The sequence below is a fragment of the Eptesicus fuscus genome, chromosome 4, assembly GCF_027574615.1.
Source record: "Eptesicus fuscus isolate TK198812 chromosome 4, DD_ASM_mEF_20220401, whole genome shotgun sequence".
Taxonomy (NCBI): Eukaryota; Metazoa; Chordata; class Mammalia; order Chiroptera; family Vespertilionidae; genus Eptesicus; species Eptesicus fuscus.
Window position 1 is genome coordinate 70,601,243 of NC_072476.1, and position 26,582 is coordinate 70,627,824.

Here is a 26,582-nt window from a genome sequence, read left to right on the forward strand (position 1 = left end):
GGTTTTGCCTATAGCTCTAATGGTGAAAGAAATGACCAAGTGGGAAAGAAAGGGGGAGTAGGAGGAATTAGAGATTATGACTGTCCCACAATGGAGACTATTTAAATAAATGTCAATTGCCTATTTTTTTTAAGCCTTGTGATTTTGGGGCAAGGAGTTGGGAGTAGAGTTTCCTAAACCTTGAACCCCTTATCTGGATAAACTATGCCATGCTAATTACTCAATATTATGAAGCCGGACAAGGGTCAAGATGAACTCCTCCTGCACTATTAGTCTTTCTACGTCATGTGAAGGGGTGTCCTAGATACCGCCCTCTGAGTGAGAGACAGGATTGGGCAGGAATTTTGCAGTAGGCTTTTGTTGCTTTTTTTTTTTTTTTTTTAATGAACTGTTCTTTTAAAACTCAGCAATGTCTATGTTGCATAAATGGCATCTCTCCATTTATTTATGTGTTTTAGCTAATGCATACTATACCTTGAGACTATTGTTCTTAGTCTGATGTGGCACTTGTGGGTTTCTTTTAGGTGAGCTTGGTTGGGAGCTGTACCACAGACGAGAAGATTCTGCGGCACTGTATAACGCCATCATGGATGCAGGCCAGGAGGAGGGAATCGACAATTTTGGCACATACGCCATGAATGCCCTAAGACTGGAGAAAGCTTTCAGAGCCTGGGGGTCTGAGGTTTGAAATGCCAGCATCTTCATTAAAATTTTGTTTATCGTATCTGATTTTTATAAAAGGGCTAGTTTTATTTTTTTCATTCTTTTCTTTATTTTTATATGGGCTAGTTTTAACTGCATTAACATGGGTTCTGACTGTAAGAGAAGTTATGTATTATTAGGAAACTTTATTTAATTAGAGGAAGAGGTTTTTCTTTTCAATTTCCCAGTTGAAAGTTTAGTGTAATTATGATGTAATGTTTATTCTGCCTAATTCCTCCTCTTGGCAAAGAGCCCTGGACACTGTCTCTGACTGTGTGTGGAGCTGTAGCTGCTCTGAGGAGTCTGCCTACCCCCCACAATAGGAGGACCACCTTTTAAATTTCTCCTCCTCTTCTTCCTCCTCCTTCTCCTCTGCCATGCTGCCCATTCTCATTTTCTTCATAGCCTGTTCCTTTTGGGGAAATAACAACAAACGGGTTTTTTTTCTGAGGAGCACAGTTGATGGTCTAGGATGTGTTGTCTAGCCTACTTCTACCATTGATAATGGGAACTAAGGATTTCTATTGTATCGTTACACACCATTTTCATATGCATCATGTCATGTACCTTCTCAGTTCTCCTGATTATTGCTGATTCTTGGACAAGGGGTTGGGGCTCAGGGTATCCCCATTCTGCACCTAATCACACTAAGAAACAGTAAGCAATGTTGTCCAGGTTACATGAAGTGGCCAAACTATGGTTCAAACTCTTTTCTCCTATTATCTCCAGCATAGCAGGCTATCTCTGGACCCCTTAATTTTTTCAGATTCCTAGTTGTTTCCTTAGAAGATATTGAGGTTGTAGGCTTGAGAAGTGAGATGGGGAATAGCCGTAAAGGGTGTACTTTAGAGAGGGGTCTCTTGGGTCTGAATTTATCCTCCAGCACACATGTGACCTTGACTCCCCAGCGCCTCTGTTTACTTTTCTATAAAATAGAGATAATCTTTCTCCTACAGAGTTATAGATATTAGTCTATAAAGTGCCTAGCATATAATAGAATGAATTCAACTGGAGAGCAAAGGGGGTTGGAAAGCCCAGGCAGGGCCCCCTGGGCAGTTAAACTATGGGCAGAAGCAAGTGGGCTTTGAGGTGGGGAGGGCAGCCTCCTGGAGCCACTGTAAGAAGGGCCCTGCGGCCAGTGGGCAGTTTGCAGGAGAGATGTTCTATCAAGGGGTTCCCAGCCTACAACCGGGGCCTTAGATAAGGATGCAGCAGGGGGAGAGTCCCCACACTGCTCCCCAAGGAATGAAGCCACAGAAGTAGTCCTTGGAGTCTGGCATTTCTCCACCCTCCTCCACCCTCCTGCCTTTTATTATCTCCTGCCTTCTCTGGGAGCCATCCTCTTAACAACTTTTCTCCATCCCAGGTCCCTGATTTTCCAGCAGTGCCAGCACGCCCTCTAGTGGTATCATAGCAGTAAATATCCTGGCCTTTGTTTTAATCCCTCCCCCCCCCCCCGCCCCCTTACTCCGGGGAGAAATTCTAAAACTTTGAGCAGATAAAAAAAATAATTAATTTAAATTAATTAGAAAATATGAGACCACATTTTATATAATGTGAAACAAGCTTATATTACACATTTGATTTAGGTTAGTGCTGGTGTCGTTTTTCTTAAAAGTTTGCCTACTTTTTATGAGGTTTAGACAAGTTCTCTTGGAGCAAAAGAGATAAATACCAACAAAATAAACAAGCAAGCACATTAACTTCAGGTTTAGTCTCAAATAGTTGTGTTGGCTTTGACTGCAAGCATATTGTAATAACTCAACTGCATTAGAAAAGATTGAGGCCCATCTCCGTCCAGCCTGCAGGCTCCGGACCCAGCAGCCAGCCCTGGCGGCTCATCCTAGCAAGCAGTCACCACTGAGAGGAGACAGCGTAAGGGATTCATCTGATTACCAGTGGCATTTAAATATTTATGAGATTTAAACACTGTCGCTGCAGTTCTGATTCATGGATCTTCAAAGAAGGCAGAGAACACAGGGTCTACACTAGGGGCAGGTTGGGCAGATTTGAAGACGGACTAACACAGTAGCTGGAAAGATAATGGTGAAGAAAACAGTTGGGTCCTGCCCTCACAGAACTGGAAGTTTAGTGCGGAAGAGAAAACCAAGGAAGCAAGGAACTGCTCAGCGTTCAGACCTGTTGGAGCTGCGGTGGTGCCAGTAAGGCCTCCGTTCCCGGCCTTCAGCCCACGCACGGGCAGCTGCGGCTTTCATCCTCTCCTACATGGCCGCTGTGGCTCTCCACCATGCTGCCCCTGTTCGCCTCGTATCAGTGACACTGGCACAGTCGCTCCAGAGCCATGCTTGTCTGTTAAATTTCACCACAGTTTTAGGCGTTGCTGCCATTTATGTTCGTTATAAGCAAGTCCATGCTCTGAATTCCTAAGGGAAGTGTATCAGCAAATTAAACAAGGCTGGCCTTGGGCTGGGATTGCTGAGCTGTTTAGGACTTCCTGTTGTGGCAGACTTCCAGAAAACCACCTTTTTCTGCTGCACATGTGTGTGGAGCAGCGCTGCCTTTTGGTATGGGCTCTCTGTGTCTGTTTGCTCAGGTCGTCCTTTCCTACCAAATGCAGCCGCAAATTCATGGCAAACAAGTCTTCTGGCTCAGACGACTGCTGGTCATCTGGGGAGGAGCAAGTGTGCGTAGCATGCTGACTTGCTCATCACTTTTGTAGTGGCAGTTTGGGCTCAGATGTAGCACAGAAACGCCACTGGAACTTTGAGAGCACAGGTGATGTGCTTCATACGATCACTACTGCAGCAGAATGGTCTAGGTCAGTGGTCGGCAAACTCATTAGTCAACAGAGCCAAATATCAACAGTACAACGATTGAAATTTCTTTTGAGAGCCAAATTTTTTAAACTTAAACTTCTTCTAACGCCACTTCTTCAAAATAGACTCGCCCAGGCCATGGTATTTTGTGGAAGAGCCACACTCAAGGGGCCAAAGAGCCGCATGTGGCTCGCGAGCCTCAGTTTGCCGACCACGGGTCTAGGTCATTCCTCCTTTGGTTTTCTTCCTGACTTATATCCCTGATTTTTCAGAACATTTATTTACTGGTGGAAGCCAATTTACATGGATTAACCCTCTAGGACAGGGGTGGGGAACCTTTTTTTTTTTTTTCAAGGACCATTGGATATTTGTAATATCATTCCCAGGCCGTACAAAATTATCAGCTTAAAAATTAGCCTGCTATATTTGGTCAAACACTTAATTAACTCACCCCTAATGCCTTGGCAGGGTCAAACCAAATTATTTCTTAGGCCTTATACAGCCCATGGGCCAGACATTCCCCAGTCCTGCTCTATACATTGCTCCTTGTCCTGTTAACAATGAATGAATACATCTACTTTCTGGAAGTGTATGATGAAAGGATAAAATAGTCCTGAGATGATTATGATTCTCAGGGATTGGGAAAATATTCATAAATTACTTCTTCTGCTCTGAAATTTTCAACCAATTAGTCAAGGCTGACAGTGACATTGATGGGTCCTGATAACCAAGAAACCTGAATTAAGCCATTTTATAAATTATTTTAAAGGATATCTTAAAAGGATCAGGTGAAACATTTATGCCTATACTCATTTTTAATCCCAAAAAATAAAACCAAAGGACTATAAAATAAAATAAAAAGATTGAGAGTCCACATCTTTTTCCTTTTCTCTTTTTCTGAATTCCATAGAAATCATTTCCCTGCCATCTGCTTTCCCCTCTACTTATCCTGAATCCTGGCTAATTGTAAGATAAGCAAGTTACTTCATAACTTTTCAAAACCTAATTATGCAAAATTATTACATAAAAGTATATGAAAGTCTTGTTTCTGGAAGGAACATCATGTTGTGGTATCCCTCAGCTATTTATTATAATAAAAGTCATGGAAACAAACTGTGAATTTTAGTTTCTACTTTGCTATTGAAATAACTGAAAAGCTACATTTGAATTTTAGATTTTAAAAATCACTTTAAAGACCAGTAAATAATTATCCTCTTTCAGAATTTATATTTAAAATAAAAAAAGTATTCTCTTTCCAAAAAAACAACATGAAAATAAAATCATGAAAGTTCCTGAAATTATTTGCACTCATCTAAGATTTAAAATGTGTGCTTCCCTTTTAGATGAACTGCGATACAAATCCCTTGGAAGCTGGTTTGGAATATTTTGTAAAGCTAAATAAGGTATGTTTACATTCCAAAGTGCACTTGAAGTAAATCTTAAAATTATGCTGTTTCATGGCAGAACCTTGCTTTAAAATTTAACCAAATGTGATTCTAGGACAAATGAGTTGAACAGAAATGCTAAGCATTGCTCAAGTGCGTCATATTAAGCTATCCCAAAATTTGATGTCAGGTCAAACTATTGCCGTGTGCTTGTCGAGGTAAGATAGCTGAATCCAGCAACTTCAAAGACTCCATCTACATTCTAAGATAAAGATAAGTCAGGATCAGATGTCAGCAGACATCCTTGAAAAACCTGGAGACTTGTGCAGCCACACATCAGCAGTCAAACATGCTGATGAATGGGCTCTCCCTGGTGCTCACAGCACAAAGCAACCTCGCCTCAGCACATCTGTCCATCTGCTTTTAAGCATCTTTGTATGTAACTGCAACATCTGAGTATAAGCCAATGACACATTTCAAATGTGTTCAGCATAAAATAGGTATTTACTGAGAAGCCAATACAGGCCCAAAGAAGCATAACTGATATTGACATTCTAAAGGGAACTCCTATATCAGTGGTTTTCAAAATGCATTTAGCAGACAGAATACATGAGCAGCATCTGGGAGCTTGTGAGAAAGACAATCACTTGGGTTCCATACCAGACCTACTAAATCAGAAGCTCTGCGGGTCAGGCCAAGAAATCTGTTTTACCAAACTGCAGGGGGTTCTGGTGCACCTACAGTTTGAGAAGCACCACCCTACTTAATTATTGTGGAAAAACATATTGAGGACAATTTATTACAGCTTAGCTTAGCTATATAAGCCCTATAAAATATGTGTATGAGGTTATCCCATTGTTTGGATGGAATGCTGTGTCCCTCCATAATTTGTGTGTTAAAGCCCTTAATCCCCATAATGCTATTTGGAGGTGGGGCCCTTGTGAGGTCATTAGGTTTAGGAGATCCTGAGGTGGGGCCCCCATGTTGGAATTCATGTTCTTATAAGAGAAAGAGAGACCGGAAGCTCCCTCTCTGTACATGTAAGGACACAGCGAGAAGGCCAGGGAGAGGACACTTACAGGGGGACTGGATTGACCGGCACCTTGATCTTCCCAGCCTACAGAACTGTGAAAATCAATTCCTGTTGCTGAAGCCACCCAGTCTGTGGGACTTTGTTGTAGCAGCTTAAGCTGACTCACACAGCCATTGAGCACTGTTTTGGTCACTCTGAGAACTCGATAGAGTTGCAGTTAGGCTGTAGGTTGGAATAGCAGCTGCTGCTGTTTGGGATACTTGTAAGAATTCCAATAACAACCTGTTCTGCCTTAGGTGCTAATAAGCTAAAGTAAAGGCTATTCCCCATCCTATGGAAATATGGGAGCACATGCATATGAATCAGGCTAAGGAACTTTAAAAAAAAAATCTTTATTGTTGAGATTATTACAGATGTTCCTCTTTTTCCTCCCCTTTGTCCCCCTCCACCCAGTTCCCACCCCACCCCAGGCCTTTGCCACCCTATTGTCTGTGTCCATAGGTAATGCATATATGCATGTAAGATCTTTGTTTAATCTCTTCCTGCCCCCTCACCTCCCTTCCTCTGAGAATCATCAGTTGGTTCCATTTCCATGCCTCTGATTCTGCCCCCTCACCTCCCTTCCTCTGAGAATCATCAGTTGGTTCCATTTCCATGCCTCTGATTCTATTTTATTCACTGGTTTATTCTGTTCATTAGATTTCTTATTTGTTTATTTTGATTTTTAGAGTCAATTGTTGATAGGTATGTATTTGTTGCCATTTTGTTGTTTATATTTTTTATCTTTTTCTTCTTCCTCCTCTTCTTAAAGAATACCCTTCAACATTTCATATAATACTGGTTTGGTGGTGATGAACTCCTTTCGCTTTTTCTTGTCTGTGAAGCTCTTTATCTGACCTTCAATTCTAAATGATAGCTTTGCTGGGTAGAGTAATCTTGGTTGTAGATCCTTGCTATTCATCACTTTGAATATTTCTTGCCACTCTCTTCTGGCCTGCATAGTTTCTGTTGAGAAATCAGCTGACAGTCGTATGGGTACTCCCTTGTAGGTAACTAACTGCTTTCTCTTGTTGCTTTTAAGATTCTCTCTTTATCTTTAGCCCTTAGCATTTTATTTATTTATTTATTTATTTATTTATTTATTTATTTCTTTTAAATATATTTTTATTGATTTCAGAGAGAAAGCAAGAGGGAGAGATAGAAACATCAATGATGAGAGAGAATCATGGATTGGCTGCCTTCTGCACAATCCCTACTGGGTATCAAGCCTGCAACCCGGGCATGTGCCCTTAACTGGAATCAAACCCGGGACCTTTCAATCTGCAGGCTGACGCTCTGTCCACTGAGCCAAACCAGCTAGGGCAGCCCTTATCATTTTAATTATGATGTGTCTTGGTGTGGTCCTCTTTGGGTTTCTTTTGTGTGGGACTCTCTGTACTTCCTGGACTTGTAAGTCTATTTATTTCATCAGGTAAGGGAAGCTTTCTGTCATTATTTCTTCAAACATGTCCTCAATATCTTGCTCTCTCTCCTCCTCTGGCACCCCCACAATGAAAATGTTGGTATGCTTGAAGTTGTCCCAGGGGCTCCTTACACCATCCTCACATTTTTGGATTTTTTCTTTTGGCTCTTCTGGTTGGGTGTTTTTTGCTTCCTCATATTTTAAATCATTGATTTGATTCTCAGAATCCTCCACTCCACTGTTGAATCCTTGTATGTTATTCTTTATTTCAGTCAGTGTATGCTTAATTTCTAACTGGTCCTTTTCCATTTTTTTGGATGTCTCTAGAAGATTCCTGAGTAACCTTATAACCATGGTTTTGAACTCTATATCCAGTAGTCTGGTCTCTTCCATTTCTTTCATTTGCGACATGCCTCCCTGTCTCTGCATTTTGGCTGCTTCCCTGTGTTTGTTTCTATGTATTGAATAGAGCTGCTAGGTCTCCTTGAGTTGGTAGAGTGGCCTTGTGTAGTAGGTGTTCTATAGGGCCCAGTGGCTCAGCCTCCCCAGTCACCTGAGCTGGGAGCTCTAAGTGCACCCCTTTGTGGGCTGTGAGCACAGTCTTGTTGTAGTTGAGACTTGATTGCTATTGGTGTCACTGGGGGGAATTGACCTCCAGGCCAATTGGCTTTGAGGACCAGCTGCGACTATAGTGGGAGAGCTGCTATGCAGGAGATAACCCTAATGAACTTGCTTCAGTGGGGCTTTGGTGCTCACTGGGTCTGCCCCTTGAGTGTGTCACTTATGGATGTATAGATTTGTAATCTGGTATGGTCTCACACTGACCACTGAGTACACTGGCTCTTGGGTCTCCAGGGAGGTACAAAGTCAGCCACTCCCTGGGGCCACCCAGCAGAAGCTACAGAGAGATCTGCAGATTCCTCTTCTTTGTATTGGGTTTGGAAGTACTCAGATGAGGCCCAGCTATGAAGAAAGGCAGGCTAGTGCTGGTGCCAGGTCTTGGGCCTTTTATTGATAAGTTTGGAGCTTCCTGACCCAGCTGCAGCTTGTTTGAGAGATTTTACCCTGAGCAAGGAAAGACATTCATATGCAAAAGCAGCTGCACACAGCTTGGGTGGGGTTGTAAATTGGATGAGGCTGGGTCTTAGGGAATCACCAGGGTGGAGCAAACAGAAATGGTTCCCAATCAGCCCTGCAATGGGGAGGTCCCAGCATAGGAACAATGATCCCTGCGAGCACCTCTGTCTGGGAGAAAGCCCCTCCCCCTTCCTCCGAGTTCCTGCCCCGATGCCAGACAATCCAGTTCCTCCTTATATGTGTCTGTGTTCCCCAGAGCCTCGCCCTGGTGCTGGAGCTCAGAGGAGGCAGGACCTGGTAAGTTCAGTTCATGGTGCCAGCCTTTTAAGAGGAACAGCTGGGTCTCTAGCAGCCTCTGTGTCACTGAGCCCCAGTCAGCACTGGTTTTTACAGCCTGTAGTTCTTACTGCCCGTTGGGACTTCTTTTCCCAGTTCTGGGACTCTGGGCTGGGGGTCTGGTGTGGGTCTGGGACCCCTTGCTCCTCTGGGCGGCCTCCACAGAGATGATCTCCCTCCCGGTTAAAAAAGCAGCACACGTGGGTGCTGGATCAGCTCGTTCCATGCCTCTGTACCTCTTACCAGTCTCAGTGTGCTTCCTTCTTTACTTCTCTACTTGTAGGACTTCCATTCAGCCAGCTTTCCAGCAGTTCTGGATGATGGTTGTTCTGTATTTTAGTTATAATTTTGATGTGGTTGTGGGAGGCGGCAAGTACAGACGTGTACTTCTGCCGCCATCTTCCGAGATCCGAGCCTGAGGAACTTTTTAATGCCCTGCATCAGTTCCCCAATTCTGAGCTAAGATATTAACATAAACATGTATATTTACAGTATTAGATCTTAGGAAAAAGAGCCTCCTCCTAAAGGGTTTTAAAGGGACTATCTTTTTGTGCATATTCCCCTTGACTTTTATTTTTATGACGTACCATCTGCCTCCAGACCAGAGAAAGCAGGTGCTTGGAATTTAAGCAGACCCTAGCAGCAGATTGCTCCTCTGCTCACAGAATTTAAAATAAGAATAAAAATGGCCTGGCTCTTGAAAGCACTAAAGTTCCGTTGTTGGTCACCATTAGATAAACAGATGACTCTCTCTTTCACTTCAGTGTTTGGGTATTATTGTTTGGGAATAAGGCACAGATAAATTATCTCTTTGTATTGAAAATGGGTTTTAGAACTCCCTTTATGGTTATAAGCAGGTGTGGATTGCATATTTATTAGTTTCTCTAAAATTATTTTAATAACCAAAGCCCAGCTCAGAACTAAGTTAGCTTAACAGATAATGATTTTGATTTAGGGTGTGTTTTTATGATTTCTGAATTATTGCTCCTCATTCTGCTGTCACAAAGTTCATTTCTAATGCTTTCATTGGGTGAAGGTCCATGTAGCACAAGGACCTGGACCTCCCTGAGCCTGTCTTCTTCAATTATGTTGACTCAGGTGGTCAGTGGGTATCACCCTAGCCATATTGATGTTTGCTCATTTCTAAACAGATGAATAGGTTGAATCAACTTTGTTTAGATCCTACATACTTGGTTTTATTGCTGTTTACTTTATTGCACTTCACAGATGTTGTGGTTTTGGGGTTTTGTTTGTTTGTTTTTATATATGGAAGGCAAGGTCTCAATACTCGAGTATTCAAGTAAGTTGTAATCTTTCCGCTGGTAGAGAGTCTTGCCTTCCATGTGTAAAAACACAGTATCAGTGAAGTGCAATAAAACGAACAGCAATAAAACCAGGTATGCCTCCCTGGAGGATTCCCTGCTTGGCCCTTAAGCATTTACACAAGGACTGTATATGCCATAATAATGAGAAAAATGTAGAGATGTCACCGTGGCGAGGGCCTCTGAAGATCCCTCAGTCCCACTTCCTCATTTGAGGACGAGGACAGAGAGGCAAAGAGAACTACGTGCTGTCAGTAGGGTCAGCCCAGATTGAGCTCTGACCTCACTGTAGTGCTTTCTCACCCATCACTTTTCCCAGCAAGGTCCTTTCCCATAACGAGTGTCTCAGCCTTGAATAACTGCCCAGGAATTCCTTTTTCTGGGAACATGTATCAAAGAACTACACTTCATTAATTAATACCCCCCCCCCCCATAGTCATGTTTTGTTATAACAAATTCTGTGTTTTATGGTAGGATCAGAATAGCTGCTTTGCCCATTTTAAGAAGGAAAAGGTGGACTGAGGAGATGGATCACTAGGCTTCATTAGAGTGAACTGAATTCTTGTCAAATTAGTATAAAAGTAGGGAAAGAAAAATGGAATATGGAAGAAATCTTGGGTGGCCAAGGAAGATGGTGTGATAGTACTTTCCTTCCTTACTTCTTAGAGTTGTTTGAGCTTCAGTTCCCCCATGGCATTGGCTTAACTAAAGTAGGTAAACTTGTGCACACAATTCATTCATCTGGCCAACATTTATTAAGTTTAATTTATTAAACCCCTTCCTAGGCCACAGGTCTAAAAGTTACAGCTATAACTCCTGGGTGCTCTCAGACCTCGTGAAGCTTGAAACACATGGTGTTTTAGGAACTAATGCTGTAGGAAACATTCTTAACATTAATTGTGAAAATACAGTATAGCCCGCAGGAGGAGTTCTGCTGTACAAAACAGTGCCATCTTGTGGAGAGTGGGCACAGGGCCTGGAAAGGAAGTGTTAATCAGAACTGTGATGCAGGTGAAAATAAAGAATGCTTGTATGTACTTTTAAATTTCCGCAGCTAAAACCCCTGTACCTGAAACAACTCATATTATTGTTATTACTGGTATTAGAATTTGTTCCAAAGGAAGTTACTTTTGGGGGAAAAATGTTGTTGCTTTTTTAAATTTGGAAGTGAAAAAATGCATTCATCAAGAGCAAAAGGAAAATCATCAGCCTTAAAATGGAGTCATATGTATTCTTGGAATTTTCCTCTTGGAATTACTAAATCTTTGTTCATTTCCAGAGAACCTCAGCCAAGAGTCACAGAGATTCAAGTACTAAGTGTAACGTGTTTAAGCAGATCAGAATATTTTTTTCTATAAAATCCCCCACCCCCTTTTTTCTCTCCCTGTCTTTTCCTCTCTTGGGTTTCTAACCAGAGAAATGGAATGAAATGTAATATATATTAATCACAAGTTAAAATACAATGTTAATTCTAGAAAATGCAGGGTCTCTCTTTGTAGAAAAATTATTTAAAGCATAACTATTCATGAAGCAAAATAAAACAAAAACCGATATATTAGCAAAGAGCTTGTCACCAGCCTTACTGCATCCCTAAGTATTCAATAAATATTAGCATTTTAAAAAACATCCAAGTGGAAATAAATCATGTTGACAGACAACAGGTTAGAAAGGAATTTTTAATATGCTATAGTGGTGAAAGTACCCAACTCTGTTGGGGATATTTTAGGTAAGTAGTAGTAGGAATTGAGGAGGCAGAAAATTTTCAGTGTCTCTCTGTCTTGACTGTGTGTTAGAATCATCAGGAGTATGATTCTTTTAAATCATATGATGATTTTTTTTCCTACTTGCAAACTGTATTTGCCTCCGTGCTCCCCCAGTAAATGGAATTATATTATAACTAGAGGCTCGGTGCATGAAATTCATGCATGGGAGGGGTTTCCCTCAGCTCAGCCTGCACTCTCTCCAATCTGGGACACCTCAGGGGATGTCCGACTGCTGGTTTAGGCCCGATCCCCAGGATCGGGCCTAAACCAGCAGTCAAACATCCCTCTCACAATCCAGGACCACTGGCTCCTAACTGCTCACCTGCCTGCCTGCCTGATTGCCCCTAACTGCCCACCCCCCTGCCAGCCTGATCATCTCTAACAGCCTCTGCCTGCCAGCCTGGTCGTCCCCAACTGTCCCCCCTGCTGGCCTGGTCTCCCCCAACTGCCCCCCCTGATGGCCTGGTTGCCCCTCATGGCCCCCCCCCCCTGCCAGTCTGGTTGCCCCCAACTGCCCCCCCCCCTGCTGGCCTGGTTGCCCCTCACTGCCCCCCTCTGCCAGCCTGGTCGCCCCATGCAGCCTGCTTTCTGTCATTTGGTTGTCCCTCACTAATCCCCCTGCCGGCCTGGTAGCCCACACAGCCTGCTGTTCGGTCATTACTGTGAGGGCATCCTGACCAATATTACCCTTTTATTAGTATAGATGATATTGCAAAGAAGCTACCAGCATTCTGCACACTATGTTCATCAGAACATTCTTTTATTTTTGTTTTTATTTTTAAAATTTATTTAATTTGCTTATACCCTTCACCCTTTCACCTAGTCCTCCAGTTCCCCTCCCCTCTGACAGCTGTCAGTCTGTTCTCTGTATCTATGAGTCTGTTTCTATTTTGTTTGTTAGTTTATTTTGTTCATTAGATTCTACATATAAATGAAATCATATGGTACTTGTCTTTCTCTGACTGGCTTATTTCACTTAGCATTATACTTTCTAGGTCCACACATGTTGTCACAAAGGGTAAGATTTCCTTCTTTTTTATAGATGAGTAGTATTCCAGCTTTTTTATCCACTCATCTATTGATGGCACTAGGTCTGCTTCCAAATCTTGGCTATTGTAAATAGTGGTACAGTGAACATAGGGGTGCATATATTCTTTTGAATTAGTGTTTTGGGTTTCTTCCAATATATTGCCAGAAGGGGAATTGCTGGGTCATAAGGCAGTTTCATTTTTAATTTTTTTGAGGAAACTCCATACTGCTTCCCACAGTGGCTGCACCAGGCTGCATTCCCACCAACAGTGCACGAGGGTTTCCTTTTCTCCACATCCTTGCCAACATTTGTTGTTTGTTGATTTATTGATGATAGCCATCTGACAGGTATGAGGTGATAGCTCATTGTGGTTTTAATTTGCATTTCTCTGATGATTAGTGACATTAAGCATCTTTTCATATGTCTATTGGCCATCTGTATGTCCTCTTAGGAGAAGTGTCTATTCAAGTCATTTCCCCATTTTTAAATTGGATTGTCTGTTGTTGTTTTTTGGTGTTGAGTTTTATAAGTTCTTTATAAATTTTGGATATTAACCCCTTATCAGATGTATCATTGGTGAGCATGTTCTTCCATTCAATGGGCTGTCTTTTCATTTTGTTAATGGTTTCCTTTGCTGTGCAAAAACTTTTTAGTTAGATGTAGTCTCATTTGTTTATTTTGTTTGTTTGTTTCCCTTGCCCTAGGCGATATATCAGAAAAAATATTTCTACGAGAAAGGTCAGAGATTTTGCTGCTATGTTTTCTTCTAGGATTTTTATGGTTTTGAGTCTAAGATTTAAGTCTTTAATCCATTTTGAATTTATTCTTGTATCTGGTGTAAGAAGGTGGTGTAGCTTTTTTTTTTTTTGCATTTATCTATCTAATTTTTTCCAACAGCTTTTCTTTAATAGATTATCTTTATCCCATTATATGTTCTTGCCTCCTTTGTCAAATTCAAAGGACATAAAATAGCTAAAAAAAACACTTTGAAAAAGAAAAACAACATTTCAGGACTATCAAAACCTGATTTAAGCTACAGTAATGAAGACAGTATGGTATTAGTATCTAGAAAGACAAATACAGGCCCAGCTGGTGTGGCTCAGTGGTTGAGCCTCAACTTATCTACCAGGAGGTCATGTTTCGATTCCTGGTGAAGGCACATGCCCTGATTTTGGGCTCCATCCCAAATAGGGGGTGTGCAGGAGGTACCTGATCACTGAATCTCTCTCATCATTGATGTTTTAGCTCTCTCCCCCTCTCCCTTCCTCTCTGAAATCAATAAAATATATATATTTTAAAATTTTTAATTAAAAAGATAAGCCAAAGCTATTTTTAAGCTATAGTCTCAGTGCCCTAGAAATTTATGTTTCGCAAAGACATGAATAGCTACTCATATAATTAATTTGGCAGTGACTCATTAAAGAAATGTATTTCTGGAGCTCCAGTGGCGCAATCGGTTAGCGCGCGGTACTTATAAGAAATGTATTTCTGTTCTCAGGTCATCTTGAAAGCACCAGTTTCAATCACAGCACTTACTTTCAGACATATTTTCCTCTCTCACTCATAATTAATAATTTCCTTGGGAGGAAAGCCCCGTAAAATGAGAATGAAATGCCACTGCCCTACTTTAAATCTTCCCATCAGGCACCAGGTTAGCTTGGGAGGGAGACTTGTCTCGAGAGGCAGGTGTCCCCTCTTTGTGTTATACGTGTGTGTTCCTTATATTTAATTAGGTTTCTGTTGTTTGTTACAGTATTGTTTTCATCCATGTCTGAGAATAATATTGCTGACCAGATCACTTCCTAATTCAGGGATATGTAGATGTAGATGTCAAATTTCATTAGTATTAACCTTCAGGGTATTTTCAAGTCGTTGTATGTGGTACAAAAATATTATTGTGTAGTGAATATATTTCAAAATAGGTTTGGGCTACCTCGGAATAATTTAACAGAAATATTCTTTTGAGTATATCAGCTGTGTCTGCCAATGATAGTCTCCAGGTACAGTCATTAATAAAATATATATGGATAAAATCTAAAGGTGCTGACTTATGTTGCCATGTAACTGAGCATTAACTTTGCTGGGCCTTTCTCTTCCATAAACTGGGGTAAAACTGTCTCTCTCATAGGAACGTCATGAGGATTAAATGAGCTTGTGAATGTACAACCCTCAGTGTACAACTAGCGCAGTGTCTAGCACATAGCAAGTGCCTAATAAATTGTAACTATTATTAATATTATTTCTTTTTTACTGCTTATTACTTTAACTAGAGGCCCAGTGCACGAAATTCATGCATGGGGGGTGTGTCCCTCAGCCCAGCCTGCACCCTCTCCAATCTGGGACCCCTCGAGGAATGTCCGACTACCCGTTTAGGCCCCATCCCAGTAGGATCGGGCCTAAACAAGCAGCCGGACATCCCTCTCACAATCCAGGACTGCTGGCTCCCAACTACTTGCCTGCCTGCCTTCCTGATTGCCCCTAACCGCTTCTGCTTGCCAGCCTGATCACCTGCTAACCACTCTCCTGCCAGCCTGATTGATGCCTAACTGCTCCCCTGCCAGCCTGATTGCCCCTAACTGCCCTCCGCTGCAGGCCTGGTCCCCCCCAACTGCCCTCCCCTGCAGGCCTGGTCCCCCCAACTGCTCTCCCCTGCAGGCCTGAGTCCCCCCAAACTGCCTTTCCCTGCAGGCCCGGTTGCCCCCAACTTCCCTCCTCTGCTGGCCTGGTCACCCCTAACTGCCCTCCCCTGCAGGCTTGATCGCCCCCAACTGCCCTCCCCTGCTGGCCATCTTGTGGTGGCCATCTTGTGTCCACATGGGGGCAGCCATCTTGTGTGTTGGCGTGATGGTCAATTTGCATATTACTATTTTATTAGATAGGCTAGAGGCCTGGTGCATGGGTGGGGCCAGCTGGTTTGCCCTGAAGGGTGTCCTAGATCAGGGTGGGGGTTCCCTTGGGGCATGGGGCAGCCTGGGCAAGGGGCCTATGGTGGTTTGCAGGCCGGCCTTACCCCCTGGCGACCCAAGAGGAGGCCATGGTATCTGGGATTTATTTATCTTCTATAATTGAAACTTTGTAGCCTTGAGCGGAAGCCAGGGCCGGCCAGGAAGCTTGGCTTCCTCCATCGGCAGGGAAACCCAAGCCTCCTGCTCACTCTGTGGCCGCAGCCACCTTGGTTGGGTTAATTTGCATACTTGCTCCTGATTGGCTTGTGGGTGTGGCTCGTGGGTGTAGTGGAGGTACAGTCAATTTTCATGTTTCTCTTTTATTAGTGTAGATGTTTCTCTTCTAAAAGGAGTATTCTGAGGTTATCTCCCCTTTTCCTATTTTTTGTGATTAGTTGATACCTTATGTCCATGCTTAGACTTGGGTAAAATTATAAATTTGGGAAAAATTGAGTTACACTCCCTTTCCAGTGCATCTCATTCCCTTCAACCCCTTAGCACCTGCCCCAACAGCTCTCATCCAGCACCCCCAAAAGGACCCATTTCTGAAAGCTCTGATTGTGGCCAACTTTCTCACAGACCCCCCCAAAGGTGTAGCAGATACTGGCTTAAGTGGCAGGGTGGAGGCCCCTCATAGTAGATGAAAATAACAGAGCTGGGACTCCTGACACTTCATTCTTAACCAGTTTGTTGATTTCTTTGGCCAAATTCATTCACTTAGACCCCCAATCCACCATCTATGGGTTTTTGTGAAGATCAAATTATAACGTAAGTGCAAGGACTTTTAGGAAAGGCTATGCAGATAATAGCTATTATGAAATCTCGTCTTTAACAATTCAGTTCAAACTACATCTTCTACAAAATTGTTGCTGACAGAATGCTACCCCAGCCCCACTTTCCCACCCCAGAATTGATCATACTCTTTAAAAAAAAGGCTAATATACAAATTGTCCCCTCAACCAGGAGTTCGACCAGCAGGCAGGCCGGCAAACCGCCCATGTCCCCTCCCCCTGGCCAGGCTGGCCGGACCCCACCCATGCACGAATTCATGCACTGGGCCTCTAATACACACACACACACACACATACACATATACATATATATACACACATACATACATACTGAGTGGCCAGATTATTATGCGTTCAGAGATCATAATAATCTGGCCACTCAGTGTATATCTTTAATTGATTTCAGAGAGGAAGGGAAAGAGAGATAGAAACATCAATGATGAGAGAGAATCATTGTTGGCTGCCTCCTGCACACCCCACACTGGGGATGAAGTCACAACCTAAGCATGTGCCCCGACTGGGAATCTAACTGTGACCTCCTGGTCCACAGGTCAACACTCAACCACTGAGCCATGCCGGCCAAGCGATCACACTCTCTCCCGAGCCCCCATTGTACAGACCCCTATCATAGCATCTGCTTGTTTGCATTTCTGCCTTCACACATGAGAGATTCTTGTCTTAAATTTATAAAATGCTGTGACTTTTACACTCCCACTGAACCAGCAGAACCAACACTGAGTCATGTTTCCAACTGGTGTAGCTGATTTGTATGCTCTAATGTATCCTGTTCTACCGTTTCCAGTAATCTCAGACTGTTCTCCTTTCCTCTGATGTATTGAAACAAAAAAGGGGGAACATCAGTAAACTTTCAACAATAAAGATACATTTTTTAAAAACCGAGGAGATACAAATAATTTCAAGACCTGACCTGTTGTGACGTGGAGGGAAGAGGTCACATCTTAGCAGGGCCTCCCAGAAACTATGAGACCATGTTCTACTTTAGCTCCAAATAGCCTGTGCCTGACACAGTATATGAAATTTAAAAGAAAATTATTTACTAGGGACTCAGGAAGACCCCAAACTTTTAAGATCTAAGTGAATCTCTAACAGTAAAGATTCAGATTTCATAACAGGAGACAAAGAAACAACAATTCTCTTCCTCCTCCTCCTCCTCCTCCTCCTCCTCCTCCTCCTCCTCCTCTTCCTCCTCTCCCTTCCCCCCTTCCTCCTCCTTTTCCACCTCCTCCTCCATCTCCTGGCACTCCATAAGTCATACTATGTAGTATGCGTTGGCCTCTCTTATTATTGTAAGAGCTTTTCCATACAAAGTGTGAGGCCATACAAGGAACTCTAAAAATCACACCTTGTCATGTAAGTCTTCTTTTTAAAGGATAGAAAAAAAAGTGTTGCTGTTGTTATTGAGTTCTTTCTGTATTTAGATATCCAAGTTTGAACTATAATGAACATTGGTTTGTTATGACTTTTATCATAAATTTTTCCTACACACGAATTCAAATGAATCAAGCTTTTCCTATGGGTTTGTTTTGTTTTTCCCTAGCAGTCCTGTCTTAAATAACATGGGGTCTAGTCTTCTTTGATTTTTTTCTGGTTTCATAATGAAGCTTTTTGATTGGTTCGCACCATCTGGATCACACTGGGGAAGGGGAAAGAATTGGACTTTTATTTTGCAATTATTTTAACCTTGGCCAATGGAAACTTTCTTTAGCTTCCAGTGCAGGTCAGCAATTTAAAGTTGCAGTATCCATAGAAATCATATTTGTTGTCCTGTCCTAGAAGTTTTCCTGTCCTAGAAGTTCTGAGTTAGTACAGGGTGGAACTGGGGGTCTCAGGCAGAGTGTGTGAGGACCCCTGCCGCTGCTTAACCAAGAGGTTAAGGGGACTTACTGCACCCAATCCCAAATGATGTGTGTGCAGGAAGAGCTGTATAAATCCTAGATGTTGGATTTAGGATTTATACAGCTCTCTTAAAATCTTAAATTTAACAGTGCAGAGGACATTTTTTTTTTTTTTTTTTTGCATGAAATGTTGTTTCCCCTCTTCTTTGGCCAATGGAAAAATTTAAGTTCTTGTTCCCTGTCTTTTCTTTTGAGAGTAGTTAGTCTGTTTATGAGAATTGTTCTGAGAATTTCGTTTTCCACATTGTAACTCTAATTAAATCTCATCCATGGAGATGAGATTTGTATGTCACAAATCCCCCCTTTCCCCATAAGGTAGGAGATGCTTGTTGGAGCACCCTTCATGTGGACTCTTCACCCCCACGTTCCATCCTTTGCACTCTTACTGCTCTTAGCCCCTGACTGGTTTCTCACACGTACCTGGCATTCTGGTGGGATAGAATTGTATCTCCTTTATTTGCTAAGTGTCTCCACTGAGGAGTCATTGCTCACCTGTTTGTTGTAAGGTGTTATTAATAGATGTGAAAGTCCTGAAGTTTGCACGATTCCTACTCTTTTTTTTTTTTTTTTTTTCACATATAAGATTGGACTCAAGGTTATCCCTGGAACAATGTCACTCTCACTCACTCGCCTTGCATTGGGAATAACCCTGAGTGTGCCCAGAGGGATGTGTCAGGAACAGGAATGTCATCTGTCATGTGTTGCATGGAGGGAGAAACAAAAGGTTGAAAAGCTCAATGTTAGAGAATAAGCTCTTTGATCAAAATGTCTGCATCTGACTAATTTTGTGTCTAACAAATTTCCCAGATGAATTAATGAGTACAACCCAATAGGTTAATACGTTCCCCAGACCATTATTCCAAAGAAGGAAAAGACGTGAGGCATTTTGCGGTTGTTTTTGGCATCCCATTTCAAAAAGTGAATTTCCTCCTTGTAAAAGGCTTACTGCACGGAGAAACTCAGGAGGGCTTTGCTCACTGCCAGTCAGGCCCACCATCCAGAGCCATTAGGTACAAGGGTCACTTTCATTACCCACCATTGCAATATCACACCTTATGTTTCTCTGCCTAGTGGTTCTGGTAAAATTGTTATCACAAGTTATTACCCTTAAGTCTAACTTATTCAGAAGGAATAGGTGGCTGATATTGTCATTTGAGGACTGAGAAATATTTGTCTAGACATTTGATCCAATCTGTATTTTTATTGAATGTGTAATTGGCGAGAAAATAGCAAAGACAAATTTAAATGCTTGCATCTCTAACCTTGTCACAGCGTCTGAGCATTCATTCATCATCATTATCTTGGATTTCTGCAGCCAGCAGACTTCATAGGAAAGCAAGCACTGAAACAGATTAAAGCCGAGGGGCTGAAACGGAGACTGGTCTGCCTCACCTTGGCCACGGACGATGTGGATCCGGAGGGAAATGAAAGCATCTGGCACAAGGGCAAGGTGAGTGCTCGATGCAGGGGCCATGTGGCTTTTCCGAAAGGGAGACTCTCCTTGTCTGTTTCCTCTTAGAGCTTTTGCTCTTTATTTATCGCTCCGAGGGACGACACACTTGATTTCTCAGCTGACATTCGAGAAACAAATCAATTAACTAAAAGAAAAACGAAGTGCTACGCATTTTTGGAAACGTAAAATTCATATGCTTTGATTAAAGAAAATAAACCCAAGAACGTGAAATACATTAGACAATGAGGAAGGTATGATTTAGAGGATAAAGTCATCTACTCGTTCGCACATCCCTATTTGTGGATGCAAGAGATAGGTTTTATATAAAGAATTTGGCGTTCCGACTTTGCTTCTTTCAGAAGAAGGCGGACGCTAACCTTATCGCATTAGCAGAAAGAAATTTCAAATGAAAGCTTCTATGACAATAAGGGGTAGAACCTCAGAAAGTACGGTGGACAGGAGAAGCCACTTGGCTCTCCGGGAAGAGTAAAATTACCTCCTTCTCACTTTGGAATGTTACATTTCATCCTTTCTTCAGTAAAATCGGGTGACTCACCGGGAGACTTCATTTCCACCACTTTGATGACTGTTTGTAAAACCCAGTTTGGCTCAAGATTTTGCTGGTGTTACCAGGCAGATGGAGGGCACTCAGACCCGTGATCGGCAAACTGCGGCTCACGAGCCACATGCGGCTCTTTGGCCCCTTGAGTGTGGCTCTTCCACAAAATACCATGGCCTGGGCGAGTCTATTTTGAAGAAGTGGCATTAGAAGAAGCTTAAGTTTAAAAAATTTGGCTTTCAAAAGGAATTTCAATCGTTGTCCTGTTGATATTTGGCTCTGCTGACGAATGAGTTTGCCGACGACTGGCCTAGACCAAAGGGCAGACACAGGGCCTTCACCTAAACAACTGGTCCGTGTTGAGCAGTGTCTGCTTGGCCAATACCCAGCCTCTGAGAGAGCCCATGCCTGGGTTTTTTCTCATGCACTGCAGCCTACTTAAGATTTGTTTCCATTTCCCCCATCTTTTCAGGGAAAAAAAGAGCACTGGAGGTGGGGAAGGCAGTGGGATCAAATATCAGCCTTTGGATTACTAAAGAAATGGCCATGGACTGAGGTGTGGGTCAGCTGGACATAGAACTAACATCTACAGAGTTCCTACTATGTGCTGGATGTCTTTTCCGTACTCTCCAATCTGATTTTACCACAACCTTCTCAGATACATATGGTCCGCTTCATTTTAATGAGGCTGATCATTTGGATGAGGCTTTGGGGCTCAGAGAGGTGAAGTGAGTTGCCTGAGGTTACATAGCTCGTGATTGATGGAGCTGATTTCTGACCCACGTATAGTTGGACTTTGAATTGCTTATCCTGTCTTCTAAGCCACGCTGAATACCCCAATTTACTCTCTTCTCCGTCTCTGCTGATGTCCCACTGTGTTCTCTGCAGCACTAATTATATACCCACAACTCTTGTAATCCGAGTAGCAGGTGGATGTTATTAGACACTATGAAGCCAACAGACTTTTCTCAGATCTCAAGCTCTTTCTTAAGCCCCTCACCTAGAAATATGCTGAGTTTGTTCTTCTGTTTGAACCATTACTACCCTTTCCTCACTGCTTCCCCTTCCTCTTTCTGTTCTCAACGTCTTTGTCAGTTCTCTTTTCCTAATACGCTCTTCCTCCAGTTTCAACCAGACTGTTAGCCATCTTAAATATGATACCCAAGTTAAAGTAAAAAAAAAAAAACACCTGGACACCTGTACCCTAAATTTACACATATTAATTATATCTCAAAGCTGGGGGGAGAGGAAACCTTGGGAAGCCCAAGTTCTGTTTTTGAATCTTCCTTTGCCATATCTGTGCACTGAGTTTACCTGCTCTACTGTTCCTCTTTCCTATTGTATGCCATCTGCTTAATATACTTATAGGATCCTTTATTGATAACATATCTCTTAAATTTGGTGCTTAATAGGGTCATGGACCACCCTCTTTGATCCTCTTTATATTCTAGAATGATATGAAATCATGTTTGCTTTTTATTTCCTGACTTTGTCTGGACTTTTACAGCCTTTGGTATTTGCCATTCCATTCTTGCAAATATTTCCATTTAGAGAGATATGTATTCATATACTTATCAAGTTTTAATCAAGTGTTTACTATGTGCCAGCAATATTCTAGGGATGCTGCAGTGAACAAAATAGGCAAGAATCTCTGCTCCCGTGGAGTTTAGATTCCAGGGGAAGGAGAGAGAGACAATGAACATAATAAATCAAATAAGTGGCATGTCAGAGAGTGATTAGTACCCTGAGGGAAAGTGAAGTCCAACTGGGAGATGGGCAGTACTAGACAGAGGGGTTATAATTTTAAATAAGGTTTATTTAAAAACAAATCAAGGCCCAAAGTTGGGAATGGGAAGGGGTTTCATTAGTTATAAAAGCAGCTTTGCTGGTAAGTTTTGAAGAAGAAGTTTATGAAGAAGGAAGTTTGAGAATTTAGAAAGTCGTCTTTTTCATTATTCATAAACTAAAATACAGCAAAAAAAACTACAATATAGCATCCAGTTTAAATTATGTGACTGATTTCAAAGGCCATTTACCATGTTATCTTCTCTACGTCAGAGGCGTCTTCAAGTCTCATAAGAGAAGAATGAGAAAAGGGTAAAAATAAATGAGGCTTGTTCACATCGGTAAAAAAAAAAAAAAAAAAGGCCAGTGTTTGATTTCAAAAGAATATGAGAGTGAGTGTGTCCTAGGCAGAGGGTGAGGGCAGGTTGTTCTTGGGATTTGCTGATAAAAAAACAAGCAATTGATTTAATTGAATCTGGAGGATGTTAAGGTAGAAACAACATAAGATGTATGCTAGAAAAAAACCTTTTCCTGGCTATTTAGTAATAGGATAAAAGGAAAGGCCAGAGTTCTAAAATACTCTGGGCTACTAACTCCTGGGCTAGAGAGAAATTAAAGGAGAAATGAAAGTAGCAGAAAGCAAAGCATTCGGTAAATGTTTTTAAAATAGCATTCACACAATAAATATACTATTTCTTTAACTTACTAATGCTGAAATCACTGCTGGGATTTTAAGAAGTAGGAAGTCCTGAGGAAATGGTGTACACAGTCTCCGAGTGATTGTGGGGTTTTGACCCAGTGAGTTAGGGGGTTTGGCCAAGAGAGACTTGCCCAGGCCTCTTCCTGTTTTCTTAAGTCGCCCAAGCAAGTCAGGTTAACTTTCCCAAGAATCCAGACACAGATCTCTGTTTTACAGACTGGGAAGTGAAACCAAAGTTACCAAGAAAGACGTTCAAAAAGCATTGTTTAAAACTCCAACCTCCCTGACCCAGATCGCTGTCTTAGATCATTTATCTGTGATCTAAAGGAGAAAAGCAATTTTAAAATGTGTGTTATCTCAGCAATACTTTGGCAGTTAATAATCTGCAAAAGAGAAGCCTTTACTAACAAATGAATACATTGATGTTTGTTTGTTTTTAGCCAACCAGTTCTCACCATAACAAGTTGGGAAATGATATGGAGAGCTTCTGATTTGGGATTTCAACGTGATAATTAACAACTGGGGCTGCAGAGATAGGAGTCTATATTTAATGTCATAAAAGTGTAGCATCTAAAGGACTAGATACACTATCATAAGACTGTTAACTAGTGGGTTCTTTGCGGAGGAAGCTGAACGACCACCAGGCTGATGCACGTCCATGAACGTTTGGGGTCGCCAGCCCTCTGTGCTAGGCCGGGAGGCTGGAAGGATTCGTGCATGTGTGCAGCCAGGAGGAGCCATGTGGAGCAGGGCTATAAACCAGGTTTTGCTTTTGTTGTCTTCCTTTTACATCTTTAAATGTGGTATTTTAACCTGACACATGTATTTACATTTTAATCTGCTTTTCCTTCCCTTTCAACCTTTCCTTCAGATCTGGTTTCCACTAATCTTCTTATCTTCTAATCAGGATTGTCTGACAGATTTATTTATTTTGTAGCTTAAAGCTTTGTTTTCCTCTCCTGAGTTTGATTCCTTGTCCAGTATTGTTCTCCGTTTTGCCTTCCCAAGTTATCCTGTTTCATCCTCCTTAATTTGGATTGTTCCTGCCTAACACTATATTTCCACTCCTCCTGAAAAGTTGTCATCCTCCATCTCGACCCATCTAGTTTCACCGCCTTGGAAGTGTAGAACAAATCCTGGCTTCATTATGTTGACAGTCTTGATTTCGTGTTATATTTTCTTGTATCTGTGTTAATTCCTCGACAAGGCTGGAACTAGGCCTCTGCTAATTCTCTAGAATGTACAGAGTAGAGCTAGAGAGGGTAAAAGTTAACATTTATTTAAGTGCCTAGCAATTGCCTGGAATTGTTAAATGCTAGTTATAGTCATAAGGAATGTTCACTTCCCATTGACTATACAGTATATAGTATATAATTGTTTGTTTTTTTATTAATCCTCACCTGAGGATATTTTTTCCATTGATTTTTAGAGAGAGTGGAAGGAGGGGGAGAGACAGAGAAACATCGATGTAAGAGAGCCACATTGATTGGTTGCCTCCCGAATATGCCCTGACTGGGGCCGGGGATTGAGCCTGCAAACAAGGTATGTACCCTTGACTAGATTCGAACCCGAAACCCTTCAATCCATGGGGCAATGCTCTAACCACTGAGCAACCAGTTAGAGCCGCATTAACTATCTATATATATAAAAAGCCAGCAACCATAATGCCGTAATGACCGGAATGACTGGTTGCTATGACGCCGCCCACTGTGGCCAGTGAACTGGCCGATCAGGGGGTGGGGCCAGCCAGCCAACCTCCGCGGCCCCTCCCCCCAGCTGGCCCACCCCTCATCAGACTCTCCCACTCCAATCAAGGGCAGGGCCTGCTGGCCAAACGCCCCCTTTCCCTCCCAGCCAGCCCTGCCCCTGATTGCACCCCCCACCCCAATAGGGGGCAGGGCTGGCCGGCCAACCACCCATGGTCCCTCCCCCAGGTGGCTGGCCCCCGATTGGCCCCCCAACCCCAATCACCCTCGGCTCCTTCCCCCAGCCGGCCCAGCCCTGATCAGGCCCCTATCAGGGCCGGCCAACCTCCCGCCATCTCCTCCTCCTGACAGCCCAGCCCCAATCCGCCCCAATTGGGGCCAGGCCAGCTGGACCCCACCAGTGCATAAATTTGTGCACTGGGCCTCTAGTATATTAATAAATAATTTAATTGAGCACCATTTTGAGCACATTTTCTGAACCCCCTCAGGGATAGTTAACTAAGTTTGCATTTTGGTTTTTAGATTTTCTCCCATTTATTTATTATTGCCATACTGTTTGATAATAGAAGGGAATTTTTTTAAAGTTTAAATGAAAATATTTTATTCTTCTTCCTATTAGATTTCTTGGCATGAAATGAGCAAAATACTGCCAGGCATTAAAAAACTAGATGTAATTATTTAAAAATGAAAAATGTCAAAGTAATATAGACATATACTTTGAGAATTATTTTTCATAATTTGTACATTTTCATTAATTTTTCTCAAAAAAGCAAAGTTCTCCTCCTGGTGTTATACCCACAGACAGCATATCATAAAACTTCCAGATTGTGAGTTGAATCTATAACGTGTTTCCACCGGGAGGGGGGAGCGCAAAGCTGTGACCTGGCTGCTAAAGATCGCTACGTCTTGTTTTTCAGGTGGTTGGCAACACGACCTCTGGAAGCTACAGTTACAGCATCCAGAAGAGCCTGGCTTTTGCATATGTCCCCGTAGAGCTCAGTAAGGTAGGACAACAAGTGGAAGTTGAACTACTAGGCAAACATTACCCAGCAATCATCATTCAAGAACCCTTGGTATTGACGGAACCAACCAGAAACCGACTTCAGAAAAAAGGAGGAAAGGACAAAATTTGAAAAAGACCTTCAGCAGCTAATTGAATTATGGTTGCTACCTGACTGTACTCAAAATTATAATTGATTTGTGGGTAAACAGGAAACAAAGGATTCATTTCAAAATCATCAAAATCCAGATTTAGAATCTTAAAAGCTTTCTCCTGTTTCCTCAGCAAGATAGAATAATTGATTAGAGCTTGCCATTGTTGTTTCAAATGAAGAAATTAGAAATGACCATTTTTATTATCCCATATTTTTTCTTATGAAATTCAATCAGTAAAACATCTTGGCATTTGCTAATTAATGTACAATCATTGTTACAACAGAATTAAAAGAATTAGAAGAATTTTAGGAACATATACATATGGTTCTTATTAGATGAAAACAAATTAATAAATTATGTTTTACATAAAAACAAATGCAATACCGTTAATGGATTTACTGCATTGGGAAATATTTTCTTAGTTGATAAGGAATAGTTTTAATTTCTCATAATATATCTTTGGTGAAAACAGTATAATTTAATATTGATATATAACACTTTATTCAGTTCTCTGAAATATTTATTTTCTTAATAACTTCCCTGAAAGCAGCTTTATGGTACATTATTATTGTCCTTTCAAAGCTTGTTTTAGAAGAGAAATTGCAAAAAAAAAAAAAAAAAGAACAGTCTTTCAAAGGAAGCAATACTTATAAACCTTCTGAAATGAAGCTGAAATATAAATAGG

General features: G+C 41.9%; 1 protein-coding gene and 1 pseudogene across 1 annotated transcript in view; both read left to right on the forward strand.

Annotated features, from left to right (window-relative positions):
• Positions 1-26,189, forward strand: part of DMGDH (dimethylglycine dehydrogenase) — a 59,359-nt gene extending 33,170 nt beyond the window's left edge. Inside the window, exons 13-16 of the mRNA XM_054714342.1 lie at positions 525-682; positions 4,823-4,882; positions 19,855-19,989; positions 25,660-26,189. Of these exons, the coding sequence (XP_054570317.1) occupies positions 525-682; positions 4,823-4,882; positions 19,855-19,989; positions 25,660-25,875 (569 nt within the window). The 3' untranslated portion in view covers positions 25,876-26,189. The remainder of the gene's footprint in view (positions 1-524; positions 683-4,822; positions 4,883-19,854; positions 19,990-25,659) is intronic.
• On the forward strand, positions 806-4,047 carry LOC129148659 (DNA damage-regulated autophagy modulator protein 2-like; annotated as a pseudogene).
• Positions 26,190-26,582: the final 393 nt, after the last annotated feature.